General features: G+C 39.2%; 5 protein-coding genes across 5 annotated transcripts; 3 read left to right on the top strand and 2 right to left on the bottom strand.

The window, feature by feature from the left end:
• Positions 1–29: 29 nt before the first annotated feature.
• Positions 30–5,533, bottom strand: EV154DRAFT_539403 (regulator of Vps4 activity in the MVB pathway-domain-containing protein; the record flags this gene model as incomplete). Its single annotated transcript, XM_051604342.1, has 17 exons — positions 30–933; positions 994–1,125; positions 1,203–1,411; positions 1,469–1,647; positions 1,791–1,839; positions 1,866–1,989; positions 2,249–2,372; positions 2,439–2,784; positions 2,885–3,110; positions 3,171–3,394; positions 3,457–3,542; positions 3,658–4,191; positions 4,250–4,396; positions 4,609–4,735; positions 4,804–4,998; positions 5,052–5,220; positions 5,277–5,533. The coding sequence occupies 17 exons, from the start codon at positions 5,531–5,533 to the stop codon at positions 30–32; spliced, it is 4,032 nt and encodes a 1,343-aa protein (XP_051454634.1).
• A 78-nt stretch (positions 5,534–5,611) lies between these two features.
• Positions 5,612–6,518, top strand: EV154DRAFT_594061 (farnesyl cysteine-carboxyl methyltransferase, mediates the carboxyl methylation step during C-termin; the record flags this gene model as incomplete). Its single annotated transcript, XM_051606963.1, has 2 exons — positions 5,612–5,985; positions 6,052–6,518. The coding sequence occupies exons 1-2, from the start codon at positions 5,700–5,702 to the stop codon at positions 6,516–6,518; spliced, it is 753 nt and encodes a 250-aa protein (XP_051454633.1). The 5' UTR covers positions 5,612–5,699.
• Positions 6,519–6,666: 148 nt separating this feature from the next.
• On the top strand, positions 6,667–8,052 carry EV154DRAFT_545019 (uncharacterized protein; the record flags this gene model as incomplete). Its single annotated transcript, XM_051604632.1, has 1 exon — positions 6,667–8,052. The coding sequence occupies one exon, from the start codon at positions 6,667–6,669 to the stop codon at positions 8,050–8,052; it is 1,386 nt and encodes a 461-aa protein (XP_051454632.1).
• Positions 8,053–8,314: 262 nt separating this feature from the next.
• Positions 8,315–10,272, top strand: EV154DRAFT_518304 (uncharacterized protein). The gene is made up of 4 exons (XM_051602604.1): positions 8,315–8,475; positions 8,888–9,038; positions 9,101–9,745; positions 9,796–10,272. The coding sequence occupies exons 1-4, from the start codon at positions 8,356–8,358 to the stop codon at positions 10,107–10,109; spliced, it is 1,230 nt and encodes a 409-aa protein (XP_051454631.1). The 5' UTR covers positions 8,315–8,355; the 3' UTR covers positions 10,110–10,272.
• Positions 10,273–11,118: 846 nt separating this feature from the next.
• EV154DRAFT_604968 (ABC-2 type transporter-domain-containing protein) lies at positions 11,119–15,924 on the bottom strand. Its single transcript, XM_051607440.1, has 2 exons — positions 13,920–15,924; positions 11,119–13,856 (listed from the first exon to the last, which is right to left on the bottom strand). The coding sequence occupies exons 1-2, from the start codon at positions 15,804–15,806 to the stop codon at positions 11,349–11,351; spliced, it is 4,395 nt and encodes a 1,464-aa protein (XP_051454630.1). The 5' UTR covers positions 15,807–15,924; the 3' UTR covers positions 11,119–11,348.
• Between the last annotated feature and the right edge of the window lie 1,161 nt (positions 15,925–17,085).

Below are 17,085 nucleotides of genomic sequence, written 5' to 3'. Positions count from 1 at the left end.
AAAAGAAAGAAAAAGAAAGAGGGGGTTAGTTAAACTTGAGCAAATCCAAATCTTGAATGTTTACGAACAGGAGAATCATTAGCTGCTGCTACAGTTGTTGCTGTCGTTGATGATGATGATAAAGGAGGAGATGAGGATGTCATTGTTCTTAATAATTGATGAGCGAATGGATTGAAAGTGCCCGTATATGAAGGTGTAGGTATTGTTTGTGTCAAGTATTCAAGTGGTGACATGGTATCATTCAAATGTAATCGAGACATGCTATATTCAATTGGCGGTGTCATCGGTCCCTCCTCTTCTTCTTCGTCTTCTTCATTTGATTCATAAAGTCCACTCACGCCCACAGGAGTTTCTTCATTGGTGAATTCAGATGGACTCGGTGCACATACTTCCTCAAATGCATTTCCCAATACAAATTGCACTAATCCATCATCCATATGAAATGGTTTTTTCTCCTCTACCCTTTTTGATGCCATTTCTTCCTCCTCCTCTTCTTCTCTTCGTTGCTTTTGCATCATCTCTTTACGTTTCTTCTTTTCTAATTTACGTTTTAATGCAGAAGGAGAAAGTTGGTGTTGCTTTTGCTGTTGTTGTTGCTGCTGCTGTTGTTGTTGCGCTACTGCTACAGCTAAGGGAGGTCCAAAGGCATCAGGCGTCAGGGCCCGTGTGGCTCGGGACGTAGGGTCCGCACTGGATTTGGCCCACGATGCTGTTGCTGGTAACGCTGAGCGTTCATCCTCCATCGATGACTTTTTGGTGCTAGAACCACTACCACTAGCAGCAGAAACAGGAGGGAAATCAGAATGCGAAGATACGGGTGAATGATGATGATGATGTTGTTGTTGTTGATGGTGATGGTGGTGGTATGAATAATCATCATCATCTTCATCTTCCGAATCATCATGTGCCATTTGATCTCTCATACGATGTTTTCTAGTACAATTTTTAAATGTGAGTTACATTGGAAATAAAATAGGCACCCTTGAGCATTACCCTGTAGCTAATTCTTCTTTGGAAATGGTATCTGCTTCTTCTCCAGGCTCATGCAGGTATAAACAACTAGGGTTTGGACAATTCATATTTCGAAGGTAATAGGTACAATACTTTGTCGTACCATACGATGCCCTATTTAAGTGGTGTGAATACAAAACCTTTTTTTTTTTTTTTTTTTTTTTTTTGCTGTGTATGTAGAGTTGAAATACCTTAGGATACGGCCAGCCATGACACTACCGTCAACTGCATGAATGGCTTTCCCTGCATCTTCCTTTCGCTGATAAGTTACATAGACGGCTGCACTAGGTTGCATGGACGTGGCTCCGTTGGCTAAAGACGTAGGTGCAATCTGTCGCTTATTGATCACAATCTTTGAAATCTTTCCAAACTGACCAAAGTAGTCATTGGACCTTACCGTCTAAGATTATGGTCGGGATTAGCATTGAAGAACGTTTTTTGTTGCTGTTGTTATTACCTCTTCAGTGGCTAGCTTGGGGTGAAGACCAATGATATAGACAAGGTTCTTTTGAACTACTCTCATATTTGCCAAGTGACGTCGATTCGCTGTCTCCATATCCTTTTGTTGTCTCTCCTTTTCTTTCTTCTCTCTTCGAATACGCTGAATCCTGTTATTTAAAGTTAGCAAAAATAAGCCTTTTTAAATAGTTATTTGTCTTACTCGTCAGCACTAATGGGTTCAAACTCTGCATTTTGGTCAGAATATTCTCGACGACTACATAAAAAAGGTTAAAAATTAAGCTTTTCGATTTTAGAGAAGACACATTACCAGGCTGGACAACGTCGATTGAGGTTCTCACGAATATGATGCCAGCAGAAACGGCAGATCTAGTATCAGGGTGTTGTCAGTATACGTAAACACCATTCAATTTTTGGTTCAAAGGTACCTTGTAACCACATGGACAAGGTCGAAAGTTCTTGTCAGCAATGTCTAACTCTTCCATGCAAAGAGGACAGTCATACCCCTCTTCATCAGAACTATACATTTGTGTGCGTGTGTGTGTGTGTGTTGTTATTTGTAAAATAGAAAAAAGAAGAGAGATTTTATTATTTTTTGTTGTTGTTTACAAAATAACCCCCCACAATTAAAGGACCGCGTTTTTATAATATAAGATTTTAAGTCTTCTTCTTCTTCTTTTTCTTCTTGTTCTTATTACTAAGGGGTGCTTCCTCTTCCTCTTCCTCATCTGTAGCTGGAGCAGTTAGACTTTCTCCCCAAATAATATCCATGGGGAACCCAGTATCATTATTGGATTGTGAGGAAGATAACGAGTAATCCGAATGGTTGGAATTTCTGCGTGATAAATAATAAGGTGTTTCCGAGCCCTTGGGTCCTTCTTTAAACCCTAAGCAATATGCATCTATAAAAGTAATATCATCAGATCTCTCGTTTTTTTTTCGTTGTGCAGCCATCAATTATACTTTACAATCGCTACCGAGATCAATGCCTGACGCTTCATCATGATCATTGGCATTGGTCATTAATGGTAAGGTGCCAGCATACGGTGAGAAATGCACGGCCTGAATAGGAGGTGTGGGCCCCAAATGAGCTGGGGGACGTGGACATGCTTCCAATTTCCAAGTATAAATCGGCTCTAATTGAGCCAGGGTATCTGTTCTCAGCGTCGGTAAAAATTCTCGAAATCGTGGATGGTTGTCTATAATACGACTGATTAAATCACTATGGTGTGCATCCGCCATCAATCGTAACTGGTTCAAGATCAACAGAATAAACCCACGTGTTTCTAAATGCAGAATGTTAGTTTTCACTGACTCCCACCCACAAAAAAAAACAGAGAAATACTTTACCGGTGATGCGTGTCTTGTCCTGGTATTCGTCAATCAAACGAGTAATCAATGTATATTTTCGTACAAGCACAATCAATGTGGGCTCATAATTAATCGACAAGGTTAAACATACAATGCGGTAAAACAAGGTGTGGTAAATATTACTGGATGATTTCTCAAAGAATGAATTCACCAGGATTTTCCAAAAGGCCGAAGGGGTAGATGCCAGCATCTGCGTCTTTTCATTAGCATTATACAGTGTTTGGTAAATAATATCCAGTAAATCCATATCCGACGTCGTCAACGGTGCACTTTTTTATATAAATCTCTAATGATTAGGCATTGTAAGTAACACACGTTTCATAACTTACATTTTGGTGTTGGAGGTGTGGCGATCTTTGGCGAAAAGAGAGCAAAAGCTAGGAATGTGCTTGATCAGTAATTCTTGAGAACGCAGTGAGATATAGTATAAAGGTCCTTGCACAGGCTGAGACATGGATGAGGCGCGGGTTGTCAACATACCGCTCTTCACCAACAGTTTAATGATATTAATCGTGCCATCTCTTTCTTCGGACGGTGGGTTGTCAATCACATTCTAAAGATATGTAAGTTTTTTTTTGGACTGGTGGTCAAAATTGAATGATTAAATGCAAATACCTTGACGAGGACTTCCATCATCTCCATGCCTTTATCAGTACGTAGTGATTTAAACAGAATATCACCATTATCCACTTGCGATGCTTCTTCAATGACGCGCGTAAAGAATTCTCGTGTAGCCTCAACAAATGCCGGGTGACCTTATTAAACCCAGTTAGTTTAAAAATTTTAATAAATGAGCCCATCTTTTTTTTATCCAACCTTTGATTTGCATGGATTGAATGATCCATTCCAAAAAGCCGAGTTCCTGTAAATAAGCATGGGATTTCTCACGTGCTTCTTTAGTCTCTGTATTAATATCTCGAACAAAGATTAAACTGAGGATAGCATCGGTGATGGAACTCTCGGTGAGATAAGGTAACATGTAATTGAACAGGATGGAGGCCTTGTTGCGTAAGATGACTACATTCAACATATCACATGGATGTCTTCGAATCAACCTCTGAAATATCTTGAAGAAATGATTGAAATTTCCATGCGAGTTTGGTAAGAAAACTTGGAATAAATGAGTGACAATATCATGGAATTTAGCATTCTGCACCCATAAATGATTGGCTGTGGTTCCTGATAGGAGTTCCATAGCATGGTAAGATCGTTTGGTAGCCTCTAAATCCTCCACATCACGCACGTGCTCGCTATAAGCCAATTGCTCTTCCAAGCTGCACTGATCCAAATCCACTTTTGGCCCGTTCGGGTCCAGTCGAGTTACATGTGTCATGAAAATATCCATCATGCCTGCTCTGAATTATATAAGTAAGTTTATTCCTTTTTAGGGCTATTATTTGAGCATTACCCTCGAGGAATAAAACATTGACAATCTTGACATCCAAACGAGGTGTGGAAAACTGCAGTAATTTCTCGATTAAAGCAACGGATGTAGACTTGAAGGTGGCATCGGTCACAGCTGGTGTGCTTTTATTTTCGGTGGCGGTTGTGGTTACTTTGGGAAGTACCTCGGTTACTTCTTTTTCCTCTCTTTCAATCACATGTTCTTCATTCATGGGAATCTTGCTCATTTCACTCAGCCCCAGACAAACAAAAAAAAAAGAAGAAAAGAAAAAGAAAAAAAAAAAAAAACCTCCTCCCTCATGTTAAAATTTAAATGAAAAAAAAGCAGTCTCTTTATTTATTTTCTCTTAAGAGCATCTAAACGCCTTGCTAAAGCATCAAAATCATTGGGATCATCTACAACATTGGTTGTCTTTTTCAAGGGTGAATTAGTGGGAATTTCTGGTAAATCAAAGCGAGAATCTTGTTCATTTTCAAGTGGAGGTAATAACTATGATTGGTTTTTAATTTTTTTTTTTTTTAATTTTTGTAATCCCAGACAATTTAATTTTTCCGTACCTCTGCCTGTCCTCCTCCACCACCACTTCCATTACCCATAGTGTCATCATCTTCATCTTCCTCTTCTTCTTCTTCACTTTCTTCATGCACAAGAATGTGAGATCTCCATTTCACATCATAGGCTCTGGCAATTTCTTCCAAGTATCTTTCTACTAAAAATGGATCAGGTGCAGCTATATCGAGTTTCATCACAATCTATGATCTTGCATAAGTATATATTTACAAATTGTACAGATAAATAAACTCACTCGGGGGTTTACACGCTCATCTGCGTTCTCCAAAGCCTGCATCATAAACTCTTTACCAAACTTACTGGCCAACTGGTCACGCACCAGACCCAACTCTTTGGCTTCGCCCACACGCGGAGCCGCCCAAATAATTGTATTCACTGCCTCTGCCACGCTATCCTCACACGTCCTGTATATCTATATTTTAGCGAGCTTTTTTTTCCTTGTACTTTCATCACAACTTACTTGTAGGTTTCGAGGAGCCCAAAACGAGCGAGCAGTAAATCACAGTATAACTCCAAACTCTCCATAGCTTCAATAAATAGGTCATCGCGAATGATATGCTCCACTCTTATGCGGGCACTTTCCTCTTTGCCCTTTTCCAACAGAGTGCCAATCTCGCGTCGGTTTTGTTGATTGAGCGACGTTTTTTTCGCTTGCAGCATCTTGAGTCGGTTAATAGCCAACTTTAATTGAACCTTGAGTCGTGTGGGATTGTACATTTCTGTGTGTGTGTTTAAAGGAAGAAAAGAAAGGGCACGAAAGAGAGGAGATAGCGGTCTTATAGTTTAGTGGAACACGTGATATTATTCAAGGAGAGACAGTTTATTTTTTATTTTTTATGTAACCTCTTTCTTCATCTTTGACAACGATCTTATAGATATAGAAATGAGCACGCATGGTCTCAATATACGTAGGTCGATATCAGAGGATGCAGAGAAACCAAAAGTACATGTGAAGGACGAGATCCACATCTTTGATGGCAGAAACACACCACAGAATATCTCTGTATATGGGTTTTTATTAGGCATGGTGTGTAGTGCGGGTATTTGCTTTACCATGATGGGCTCCAACATGCCTCACTTTGGCTTCTTTTTAGCGGCATTAGCCTTGTTCCATTTCCTCGAGTATATTGCCACAGCTCTGTTCAACCCAGACAAGCTGACCCTCGACTGTAAGTCGGAATAAACATGAAGTGTGGTAATAGAAAATTCACCTTCTGCTTTCTTTATAAATATAGCTTACTTAATCAACCACAGCCCTCATTATCATGCAGCGCATGCAGCAGCACTATTAGAGTTCTTGATCGAATACTACTTTTATCCTGGTTACAAGACATTTGGGACGATCAATTATATCGGACTGGTATTGTTGGTGGTAGGTCAAGCATGTCGTACGATAGCCATGTTTTCTGCCCGACATAATTTCAGTCATCATATTGCAGATTACAAGGAAAGGGATCATGTTCTTGTTCAACATGGTATCTACAGCTTGATGAGACATCCTTCTTATTTTGGGTTTTATTGGTGGGCCATTGGTGTGCAAGTCTTATTGATGAATCCATTGTGTTTAATCTTGTTTGTGTATTGGCTTCATCAATTCTTTTCGGAACGTATTGCCTATGAAGAACATACCTTGCATCGGTTCTTTGGTCAGGCTTGGGTGGATTACAAGGCAAGAACACCTACTTTAATGCCATTCATATAAAAATAATTTAGATCATGTGTGCAGTCCATATTTCACCACACAAAAACAGCCCCTTTATATATTTTTTTTTGTTTCGTCATTTTTTTTTTTATATTCTAATCTGCAGCACATGAGCCTTTTTGTTCTTTTTCTTTTCTCTATTAAAAAAATGGCTCTGTTGAAACTGCCTAGTGAAATACTAGAAGACATTATCCATCTTTCTTCTGCAGTGGAAAAGAAAGATACACACCAATTTCATGGCTGGCGATACCCCGAATACACACACGTGGATCTTAAGAATATCGCACTCTGTTGTCGGTACCTTTATATTCTTGTTGCACCATTTTTATGGCGATATAAAGAATTCATCCTACCTCGTGAAGACGATGAAAAGCACCAACGTCATATCAAGGTACAAATGGCCACCGACCTTCTTTCTAAACGAGCTCTTTTCCAAAAAAACTATGCTTTAGGCGATTACGTTCGTTCCCTCAGTCGAGATTTAACCAACGGTCCTCATTACGACTTGTCCAATTCGCAACTCATGGCACAACTCGTGGTAAACCTACGTGCGCTACGGATTGATTTTCATCCCAAGGAAAGAAGCGAGTTGTATGGCTTGCGTTACTTCTTTGAATATTGTCCTCATTTGAGTGAATTATACTTGACTCACTGTAGAGATACCTTTGATGATTTCTTGGCCTTGATCGAGTTTCAACCTCCCTTAATATCTTTGACCCTGACGGATTGCACAATCAAGGAAAGTACATTTGCTCAATTTCCCAACAGTCTAAACAGGCTTCAACATTTGTTATTACAACAGGTTCTTATCGAACCTTCCATACCCACTAAATCCAATACACACTTAATTGACCCAAACCAATTCATTCACCCATTTCATTATCTCAACAGCAAATCCACACCCATCCCTTCCTCTCTCTATCAATCTTTCTTTACACAGCAATCCCTGACCCATCTGGCACTCAACGACTCTGTCTCGCATTCACTCGTATCCGACATTGTTCATCATTCGCCACTGTTAGAGAAACTCGCTATTGTACTGCATGATTTGGACCCTCTGCATGTCTCCCAGTGCATCCACCATATCAGCCAATTATCTAGATTATCCATCCTCTCCTTGGCCTTTCGTAAATACTATCCATTGTCCAAGGAGTGTGAAAAGTTGCCTTGTCACGTGCCTAGCGCCACCTGGCTGCACTTTGCTTCTCACTTTCCACATCTCACCCTTCTCTATATCTCCGCTACACGGCTCTTAGTCGATGCAAATTTCATACCCACTCTACTACACACGAGTCCTCATCTCTCCAATATTATCATTCATAACATGGCACTTGTTGTCAGCCCTATTGATCGTAGTGAAGAAGAAGAAAACGTGAGGGATATGTATCTAAGAGAGTGTGAATCCTTGTTGTTTGACGTAGAGGACTGGACAGATCACCGAAATGATCTGTATACGTATGAAGAAGCCAAGGAAAGAGGGTATAGATGTTTTGATGAGACAGATCGAGTATGTTTTATCAAAGGCTTTTTGTGACTTGTTTCGTGACTATCTTGTGTCATCAGGCCTGCCACACCCCCCACCCCTTCAATAAAATAAAAAAAAAACTTATAAATAGCCTCTTTTTTTGTTCAATTCCCTTTTTTTTTCTTCATTCTAATTTTTTTTTAAAAAAAAACTACGCGCGCAACAAAAAAAAAAAAAAAAAAAAAAAAAAACTCAAAAAAAATGGCATATGAAAGAAATAGTACAGAAGGTATTCGGACGTGGTTAACAGCAGAAATAAGTACACCGGGATGGAATAGTTCAGCGATTGCTAAGGGTTTGACGGAGGATGTGATGACGATTATTATGGAGAATTTCGAAATGTTTGATAACAGAGTGAAACAAGGGATTCTTTTATCCACTATGTATATGAGAAAAGGTGATCTTTTATCCCTGGGTGACGGTTTAAATAAGGTAACGTGTTTTTTTTATTTCTTTTTGTTTATCCTATTTGTTTCCTCTTTTTTTTTTTTTCGTAATAAAAAAGCTTGTGAGGATGTGTATGTATGACGATAGTATATAATGGATATGTTTTTTTTTATATATGTATATGTATTTACTATTAAATTTCCGTGACTCTACAATGTTAATTTTTTTTTTTCATCAAAATTGGGTAATAAATCTGTTCAAAAAAAAAAAAAAAAAAAAAAAAAAAAAATCTTTTTTGCATGATGTGGGAATGAATTTTTTTTTTTTTTTTTTTTTTTTTTTTTGCGTCCATTAAATACTACAAATACACACACACACACACAAAAGGAGGTGGCTAGGAGACGGGGGCGTGTCACAAAATTCAAATAGTTTGATAAACTAACAAAAGTTCTTACAGGTTATTCAAACAGCTCTAACTGATAAAGATGATTTCGTCAGAACTACAGCAAACATTCTCAAATTCTACCCTGATACGCAAGCCTTGGATTTGAACATTGATAGCTGGTCTAATGACTTTCAATTATTACTCGCTACTATCGGCACTTCCAGTAAGTCAATTTGTCATTTAATTCTCTATTTATCTAATCATTCTTTTTTTTTTTTTGCGTAGTCAAAAGCAACGGTTTCAACTTTCATCCATTGGAAGACATGTTGTTGCAACCCGCAGCACGTACCACGCCCAACTATGTTTCCCCTACCTACACTCACTGCACCTCCACCAACACCAGACACTTCTCCCTCAGTACCTCTCCCTCCGACATCCTCTCTGCTGACGCCAGACACGCGCGTTTCAAAGAACTTGTTGAAACTGAAGAACGTTCTGAGCAAGCTGAAGCTCAAGCTGCTCAAGTCGTTGCTCAAAAGCGTGCTGGTGCTGAATTTCAAAGTAAAAGCAAACGTGTAGTTTCTCCCACCAACAACCTCAACAACAATTTCCCTTTCCCTCCTCCCTCATCCGCTTCCGCACCAACTATGGCAAGACCCTTTTCGTCTGTCCCCTCTGCTTCTGTTTCTTCCTTGTACACAAAGAGACCTGCCAGACCTTCCCCCTCTGCTGCTGCTGGCGGTGGCCTCTTTATCAAACAACAAAAATTGTCACATCGTCCTGGAGCCACCAGACCCGCATCCAGAGTTGCAGCACCTCATCAAGTACCCAGGGGATTGCAACGGGTTCAAAAGACTCAAATGCTAGATTTTGACGCTGCTACTGAAATCGAGCAAAATACTGCCAATGCATTCAAACAAGCACAAGATGGTAAGTGTTATAAGGAACGGGTGTAACACATATACTAACTTAAACAATAGAAATTAAGGCAAAAGCAGATGCGAAAAAGGCAGAAGCGCTGGAAAAGAAGATGAGAATTGCAAATGATAAAAGGGATCGTGAAGAAGCTAAGAAAGCTCAACGTATTGCTGCCGCTACTGCTGTTGCTGCCAACGCTGCCGCTGCCGCCGCAGCAGCAGCTGCTGCGAATGAAGCATCGTTGCCCAAATCACCTACTTCAGCACCCACATCGCCCAAGTCACCAAAGAAATCATCAGACCATGTATTTGCTATTCCTGCTTTACCTTCAAACAAAACCAAAACACCACCTACTGAAAAGCTCACCACGTTTTAAGAAAAAAGTTTGTTTTTTTTAGTCTCCTTGTATATAATTCACTTTTTTGTTTCTATTTCTCTTTTTTTTATCTTTGCACTCACTCTTTGTTATTTTGAATATATACCTGGCAAAAGAGCTTAGCATTCTTTTTTTCTTTCTAATAAAAAATTTTTGGTCAATACTATTTGATATAAAATGGATCGACATATGGTCTCATATGTCTTTCCCCATCATGTGTGAGTTATCATTGGTCCACCATTTGTCAATTTATCTGAAACAGCGGAATTTTAAAAAAGTGATGGGCTATTCCAGTTTTATGCCATGACATAATTGATGTGCTTTTTTATCTGGTAAGGTAAAATCTTTATTCAAAATGAACGCATCATGATGTTTTAGAGCTCCAAGCATGATTTTCTTAGAAGAAAAAATGCAACCTTATTAAAGACTCTGAAACATTACAATCTGACTTCTTTCGAAGAGATGCATCGTCCGTAGATAGAGGGAAAGTAGGGCGTATCACCATTTATACGGCACTTTATTTTATTTCAAAGCAGCAATACCGATACGCGTTTTTTAATTCTTCTTACGTGTTCTTTTAAAGTCACGTAAAAGCTTACTAAATGTCTAAAGTTTTTTATATCGAATCTACATCCACTTGAGTTTCTAATAGTTCAGCTACAAAAATATTGACCTGATTTCATGAAATGGCCTTCTCACAAATAGTAGTTCTATTAACGACCCGCATCACACATGCATGTAAAGTGATTTCAAGTCAATCAAAACCATCTATCTAAAACGCAATTATTCCTTTATAGTTAATCAATTACCTCATCCTTATTCAATAATCCGCAGTCTTTGTTTATCATAACTTCCCTTTGTATCTGAACATATCGAGTCTTAGGGAAATGCTAGTCAATAGTGAGTTCTTTTTTTTTTCTCAAGCGCCTCAAGTGTAAAGCAAGAACTCCATTTTAGCAGGAAAACTCCATCTCATCGTTTTGAAGAACACATTAAAGAGGCAATAAATGATGTTATTATTATATTTCTTTTTTTATTTTTCGATTTTAAAGAGTGTATATAAAAGGGATAAATAAAAGAAGAATAGTGTACAAGAAAAGTTTGTATTAGAATACAAGAAGTTTATATAAAAAAAGAGGTTCTAAATGGGGGGGATAAGTAATAAAAAAAATGCTTAAAGGTGAAAAAGAAAGATTAAAAAAGGGGGGGTTATATGTGGGTTTTAAATAAATGATGAATTTATCGCTTGGCCTTTCTGAATAAGAAGACAAAGACCATGAATGCAAATACGTTAAAGATATAGTAGGCACAAAGAATACCAAAATCTCTCCAACGGTTATCGTAACTCCATCCAATACGACGTTCATAAAACTCGTTACCAACCTTGTATGGGCAGTAGTTACACATATCCATAGCAGAGTTGTCTTGGATATAACCGGGTCCATCGGCGGCAAAGAAATCAGCCATATGATCACCACAACTGACACCAGGAGGGGCAGGAATCTTGGTGAAATCCCATTCGTTACAGGTAACCTTGACACTATCCATGACAATTACAACTAGACCTTCAATCACATAATGATATGGATCTAGCCAGTACATCCATGCACTCCAGAAATAGGGCATCGAAGCGGGAGGTTGCATAATACCAGCAAACAAAATCAAGATGGATGTGAAGAAAGGATTGATGACAGCAGCCATAGGTGGAGTAGCAGAGAAGGCAGCAATCATGAAACCAAGAGAAACAGAGTAGAGCAAGAACACAGTGAAATGGATATAGAAGAAACCAACACGTTCAGACGTATTCTCAAGACCGGCAGTCCAATAGAAACAGAACAAGAAAATGGCCGAGAAGAAGATCAAGTAAGGAATTTCAACAAGAATACAAGAGAGTGCAAACGGTGCCCAACCATAGTATTTAGAAGCATACTCACGACGGAACCAAGAACGTTCTTGCATGAATCGAGGTTGCGCAAGAATAATCAAGGCATTACTCATCAATAACGTGGTAAACACAGAGAACATACGATTTTGCATATCAGCAGGTGAGTTACCAAGCTTCCAGAAAGAGAAACCAGACAAGAGACCAATGAAACACACGTTGAAAAGACGACCCATGTTATAAGTAGGACAACGCCACCAAGAAACATTCATACGCTTGTAAACTAACCAGAATTGTTGCCAGAAAGGAAGAGAATAGGGACTAGCATGGTTCTTATGACCAGTAGTAATACCAGCATGAATTTCTTCAAGTTCAGCATCTAAAGCCTTGGCTTGAACAGATCCAGTCCAGACATCAGCCCAATCTTGAGTCACCTTACCAGAAGTACCGGCACCAACACATTCAAGAATATATTCAGCAGGATTAGCACTAGGGGAACACTTGGGACCACCATTACTTTCAAAGTAGTTGACCATAGTAGTAGCATTGGGACCAATTTCACCACAGTAAGCAGTACGACCACCACGGACTAACAAGACCAAATGATCGAAATGTTCAAAGAGGGTAGCGGAAGGTTGATGAATGGTACAAAGCACGGGCCAACCAGCATCAGCAAGTTTACGAATGAAACGGACAATATTATAAGAACTTTGAGCATCAAGACCAGAGGTAGGTTCATCCAAGAAGAGAAGCTTGGGCTTACCAACCAATTCGGTAGCAATTGTAAGACGCTTACGTTCTTCAACAGAGATACCAACACCAGCTTCAAGATCACCGACAAGAGCATCAGCGATTCTTTCCATTTCCATAAGACGAATAATTTGTTCAACATAGTCATCCTTTTCTTCCTTGGGAACACTAGGAGCTTGACGGAGATAAGCAGAGAACTTGAGAGCTTCACGGACAGTAGCGTTAGGATTGTGGACATCCATTTGCTCACAATAACCAGTAGAACGTTCGAAATCAGGACCGATAGGTTCACCGTTCATGTAGATACGACCTTCAATCTTACCAATTGTCTTTCTCTTGGCCAAGACATCCAATAAGGTAGTCTTACCAGCACCAGAGGAACCCATCAAAGCAGTCAAATGACCAGGACGTACAATACCACCGATATCATTCAAGAGCTTGAGTTTACCACCCTTGATAGGAACAGTGTAATCCATGTGATGCCAGGAGAAAGTGGTACCTTCGGAGACAGCTTCCATCTTTTCATCAGCTTCGTTCACAGTTTGTTGGAGAGCTAAACCTTCATCAATAGGCTTGGGAGCTTTACCGGCCTTGTAGACCTTGGTGACAGAACCTTCCTTTTGGAGATCAACGAATTCCATACCAAGAGCAGTAATGGCGGTGAAAAAGATAAAGAACAAGATGACAGCAACAAAATTGATCCAACGTTGCCAGATTTCATAACCATAGGCAGTGTGGAGGAAAGCATCACCAGAGACCGTGTTGGCACCGGGGACAGCACCGGCAAGACTACAGGTGGTATAGGCATCATCAGTGTAAGAGGGACCGAAAGGAACAGAATTGGCACCAGCACAAGAAAAGTCCATACCGTTCAATTCGTTGGAAATTAAAGCCTTGTAACCATAGGCAAGAGGATTGATCCAGTAGATCCACATGAGCCAAGGATGCATTTGAGTATAAGGAATTTGGTAACCACAGTAAACAAGACAAGCAATCAATAAGACGGATGATAATTGAGAAGCGGTGAAGAAATTAGGTGAAACGGCACCCCAGAAACGGAAGAAACCATTCATACACAAATTGGTGGCAACGAGAATAATAAAGAAAGTAAAGAACTATAAGAAATTACGTTAATAAATACTTTAAAAAAAATAATGAGTCGACAATGGGCACTTTACCTTTCCTGCTTCCAAGACAAAACCCATCATAAAGTAGACACAAAGTTCGAAAACGATGACTTGAATGAGAGCAAGAGGAATATCAGCAATCACAGTAGCAATATAGAAAGCAGAAGGACGGTACAAGGCAAAATGCTTATGCTTTTCCAAGACACGACGACCTTGCATGAAAGCGGACAATTCAGCTTGAGCAATTAAAGCATTAAACAAAAGAGAGAACAAAACAGCACCACCACGAGAGAAAGCACCGGAAGCATCTTGAGGCATCATATAAAAGACAGAGGCCATGATAAGACCCTTGACAACAACACCACCATAACGAGAAATCAAAGCACCAGTATCACCAAAGATCAATTGGAATTGACGCACGGTCAAAGACTTGACTTGTTGGTAGTAAGAGGCGACAAAGGGAGAACGCTTGGGGGCATTCTTTTGATGGGCTTCCAAGAAGGCTTGACGGAACTTCTCATCAGGGCGATCTTGGTTAATCTTGGCTTCATATTCATCACGTTCTTTCATCATGGCATTGTATACATGGGATTCCTTGTAGGCCTTTTCGAATTGGACAGCATTCACAGGTACCTTGTTCTTGTAACCATCACGGAACTCACGTTCGTTCATGTTACAGAGACCAGTCAAGAAATCGGGAGTAGACTTACGATCAGGACAGTAGAAACCCATGTCTTCAAAGTAAGGCTTGGCAGTAGCAGTAGGACCGAAATAGATACAACGACCTTCATCGAGCACCATGACCTTATCAAAGAGGTTGAAGATACTGTCGGAGGCTTGATAAAGAGTAGAGATAGTAGTCTTGTGCATAATATCGGTCATGATACGAAGAGAACGAACATAATCAAGAGCAGAAGAAGCATCTAAACCACGAGTAGCACAATCCCAACAATTGATGGAACTACGAGTAGTCATTTGTTCAGCAATAGAGAGACGCTTACGTTCACCACCAGAGAGACCACGGACAAAGGCATTACCGACCATGGTGTTCATTTGTTTGGTCAAACCAAGCATGTTACCAAGCATGAAGAGAATCTTGTTGATGAAATCACCCTTGGTTTCGTTATCGAGACGCTTACCAGGAGTTTTGTTCTTTAAGGCAAAACTCAAGGTTTGCTTGGTAGTCAAAGTAGGGTAATGGAGATCTTCTTCTTCGTTATAACAAACTTCACCACGGAAAAACTTGGAGAATTCTTGAGCTTCAATACCACCGTAATGAACAGAACCTTCAATGTTAGTGTAAGAGGAACGCATGTTAGCAATAACACGAAGAAGAGTAGTACAACCAGCACCAGGACGACCGAGAACGAGAAGCATCTCACCGTCTTTACAGAAACCATCGTTGCCCTTGAGGATAGTGAAATCGGTACCTTCATGTTTACCCCATTTCCAGAACTTGATGGTATCACGGATCCAAGTCCAATTGGTATCGATAGTTTTGGCATCAGCACCAAGACCTTGTACAACTAAATCTTTCCAGACAACACCCATATGCTTAGGATGGAAACCAGCGGCTTGACCTTGGTCGTTTTGATCGGTCAAGAAATCAGTCAAATCGAAATCTTTGACATCACCCTTTTCGGCTTCACCAGGAGATAAAGATTTACGACGAGAGACACGGGATTGATGAGTTAATTCTCTGCGGATCTCTTCATAGTTGGACATGGCTTCCTCAATGTTGACAGCATTACCTTCGGTTTCACCAAAGGCACCGCCATTAGAAATTTGATTAGGGTATTCATCTGAATCGCGAATCTCTTCCTTTTCGTGAACACCTTCAATTGTGGATTCATCTGAGTAATGTTGATGTTTAGCTTGATATTCTTCGTCACGATTGAGTCGATTTTGTTGCGAATTAGGCAACGCTTGCATATCCATGTTGGATCAAGAAATTTATTTTTGCTGATAAAAAAATATAGTATGTAAAATTAAACTTCGAGGCCCAAAAAATATAAAAAAGCAATCGAAAAGAAAAGTTAAGAAGTAGTATTAAAATATATATAATCAAAAAAGAAAAAAGAAAAAGTTACCATCATTTTTTACCTTGCCTTTATATTACTTTTTTTTAGCTTGAAATTTTTTGAGCTTTTCGGCTAAATCTGGCTTGAATAATTCTACCAGCAAAACGTTTCAAGATCCGAATCAAGAATATCCATTTTTGTACGGTAAAACCATTTAATAGTTACACAAACTTGCAGCACCGACTTGCAGCAAAAAAAGAAATTGTGTATTTATAAAAATAAAAAAAACTCATAAGCTCGTATCCCGGAATCAAGATAAGGGCTTCTTTAGTAAAATTGTAAAAAACCGAATTAATAATCCGTTGGTTTTTTATATTTGTTGTTGCTGTTATTTTCTGTTGCTAGAAAGGCTATTATATTCACCCTTTATGCGTTGTTTTATTAATGCCATTTCAAGTTTTCTCACCATAGGTTCATTGTGTGGATTCTAAAATCTCCGTTTGAATTGATCTCGAATCGAGGTTAAATATAGTGCAGGAAGTCCCAACTCTTCAAAGTGTCCGTCTCCATGCGGACGGTAAAAATATTCCCCTTCAAACTGTCATGAACCTCAAAGTGAATAAGAAGGTCTCAATGGACTCTTTGGGTGTATTAAAAGAAAATAGAACATCATCTTTTTTTTTTCTGTACCATGGATTTCATCATGTGTGTGTAACTCATTGCCATTTGCCGGCTTTATCGGAACCTATAACATGTCCCCCCCGATTACTGCTCTAGCTTGAGCTTGAGCTTTTTAATGATTTCATTAGTCACCTCATATTCTTCCCTTCCAAAATTACGTCTGTTTTATGTCTAAAGGAAATTTTTAATAGTTGTATTTGTTCCTTCTAAATCTTTTTGTCCTCAACTAACTTTTTTTGAGAAAAATAGGAGTGCTATCAACACGTGTAGTCATGAAGTTCTATTTATCCATATTGTTGTCCTTCTATTAATGACGCATCTGGTCAACGTCAATAAAAAGGCAAGATAAGGTTATCCGGATATTAATTCTACCTATCGAATCAAACTTGACATTGTTTTGGCAATTAAAACAGAAATACAAAGTTAAAGCAATAAGTTATAAGGTTACGGACATTTCTTTTTTTTTTCTTGTATCCTATCGTAAATAAGTAAAAGATAAAAGAAGATCTACTTTA

Source organism: Mucor mucedo (assembly GCF_025094135.1).
Source record: "Mucor mucedo strain NRRL 3635 chromosome Unknown EV154scaffold_89, whole genome shotgun sequence".
NCBI classification, from domain to species: domain Eukaryota; kingdom Fungi; phylum Mucoromycota; class Mucoromycetes; order Mucorales; family Mucoraceae; genus Mucor; species Mucor mucedo.
Note: the sequence above shows the minus strand (reverse complement) of the source record. Positions and strands in the feature narration are given on the sequence as shown.